An 885-nucleotide genomic window follows, 5' to 3' on the forward strand; every position below is an offset into this window, starting at 1 on the left:
TTCCTGGGCTGCCGGGCAGGCCGGGCCGGCCGGGCCCTCCAGGCCCCCCTGGAATCATGGTATGGATTGGTTCTAACAAACTTTTCCAAAGGGGCATTCCAGAGAAAAGTGACCAGTGTCCCCCTGTCCTGTTTTGCAGGGGCTCCCTGGCAGCCAAGGTGACGTTGTGAGTATTTGGAGTCCCGGGTTGGTTTGGGTTGGAAGGGACCTTAAACCTCATCCCATTCCATGGGCAGGGACACCTCCCACTGTCCCAGGGTGCTCCAAGCCCCATTCCAACCTGGCCTTGGACACTGCCAGGGATCAGCACCCATGGTCTTGGGGCTGTTTTTCTGTTTGACACTGCAGAATTTATTTTTAATTCCAGGGATCTCCGGGCTATCCAGGACCCGCGGGGCCGAAAGGAGACAGAGTGAGTTCCATTCCTGGATTTCACTGGGAAAAATTCATTTCTTTGTGTGTGACGTGAAATGAAATGTGTGAAATGAAAATTCATTTCATTTGTTGCGACCTCTCTTTTCCAAGCATTTTCACCAGGATCTTTGGCAAATGTGAGTTTTTAAGCTGTGTCTACCTAATCCTACACTGCCAGACTTCATCTTGGGCAGTTCCCCTCAGGAATTGTATGTCTTTATGGAGAAAAGTGCTCAATCCTAATCCCAGGTTCTGGGCACAATTAATTAGTTAGTTAATTGCAGAAAAAGGTGGGGTCATTGTGCCTTTCTGAGTTTCCATTATTCACAAATCTGGTGTAATCCATTTAGGACACCAAAATATTTCAGTATTTACTGGGGGCAGACCCCAGGAGGAGCTTCCTGCCCCTCTCCCAGTCCCCATTCCTCCTCTTTCCTTGCATCTCTCTGAGCTGTCTGTGCAGAGGAAGTT

At 49.5% G+C, this 885-nt stretch overlaps 1 protein-coding gene across 1 annotated transcript in view; it reads left to right on the plus strand.

The window, feature by feature from the left end:
• The window catches only part of LOC102045590 (collagen alpha-1(VII) chain-like), a 104,828-nt gene that overhangs the window by 40,542 nt on the left and 63,401 nt on the right, over window positions 1-885 (plus strand). Inside the window, 1 exon segment of the mRNA XM_031061892.1 lies at window positions 368-412. Coding sequence (XP_030917752.1) covers window positions 368-412 — 45 coding nt within the window.

Source organism: Geospiza fortis, unplaced genomic scaffold (genome assembly GCF_000277835.1).
Source record: "Geospiza fortis unplaced genomic scaffold, GeoFor_1.0 scaffold61, whole genome shotgun sequence".
Classification (NCBI taxonomy): Eukaryota; Metazoa; Chordata; class Aves; order Passeriformes; family Thraupidae; genus Geospiza; species Geospiza fortis.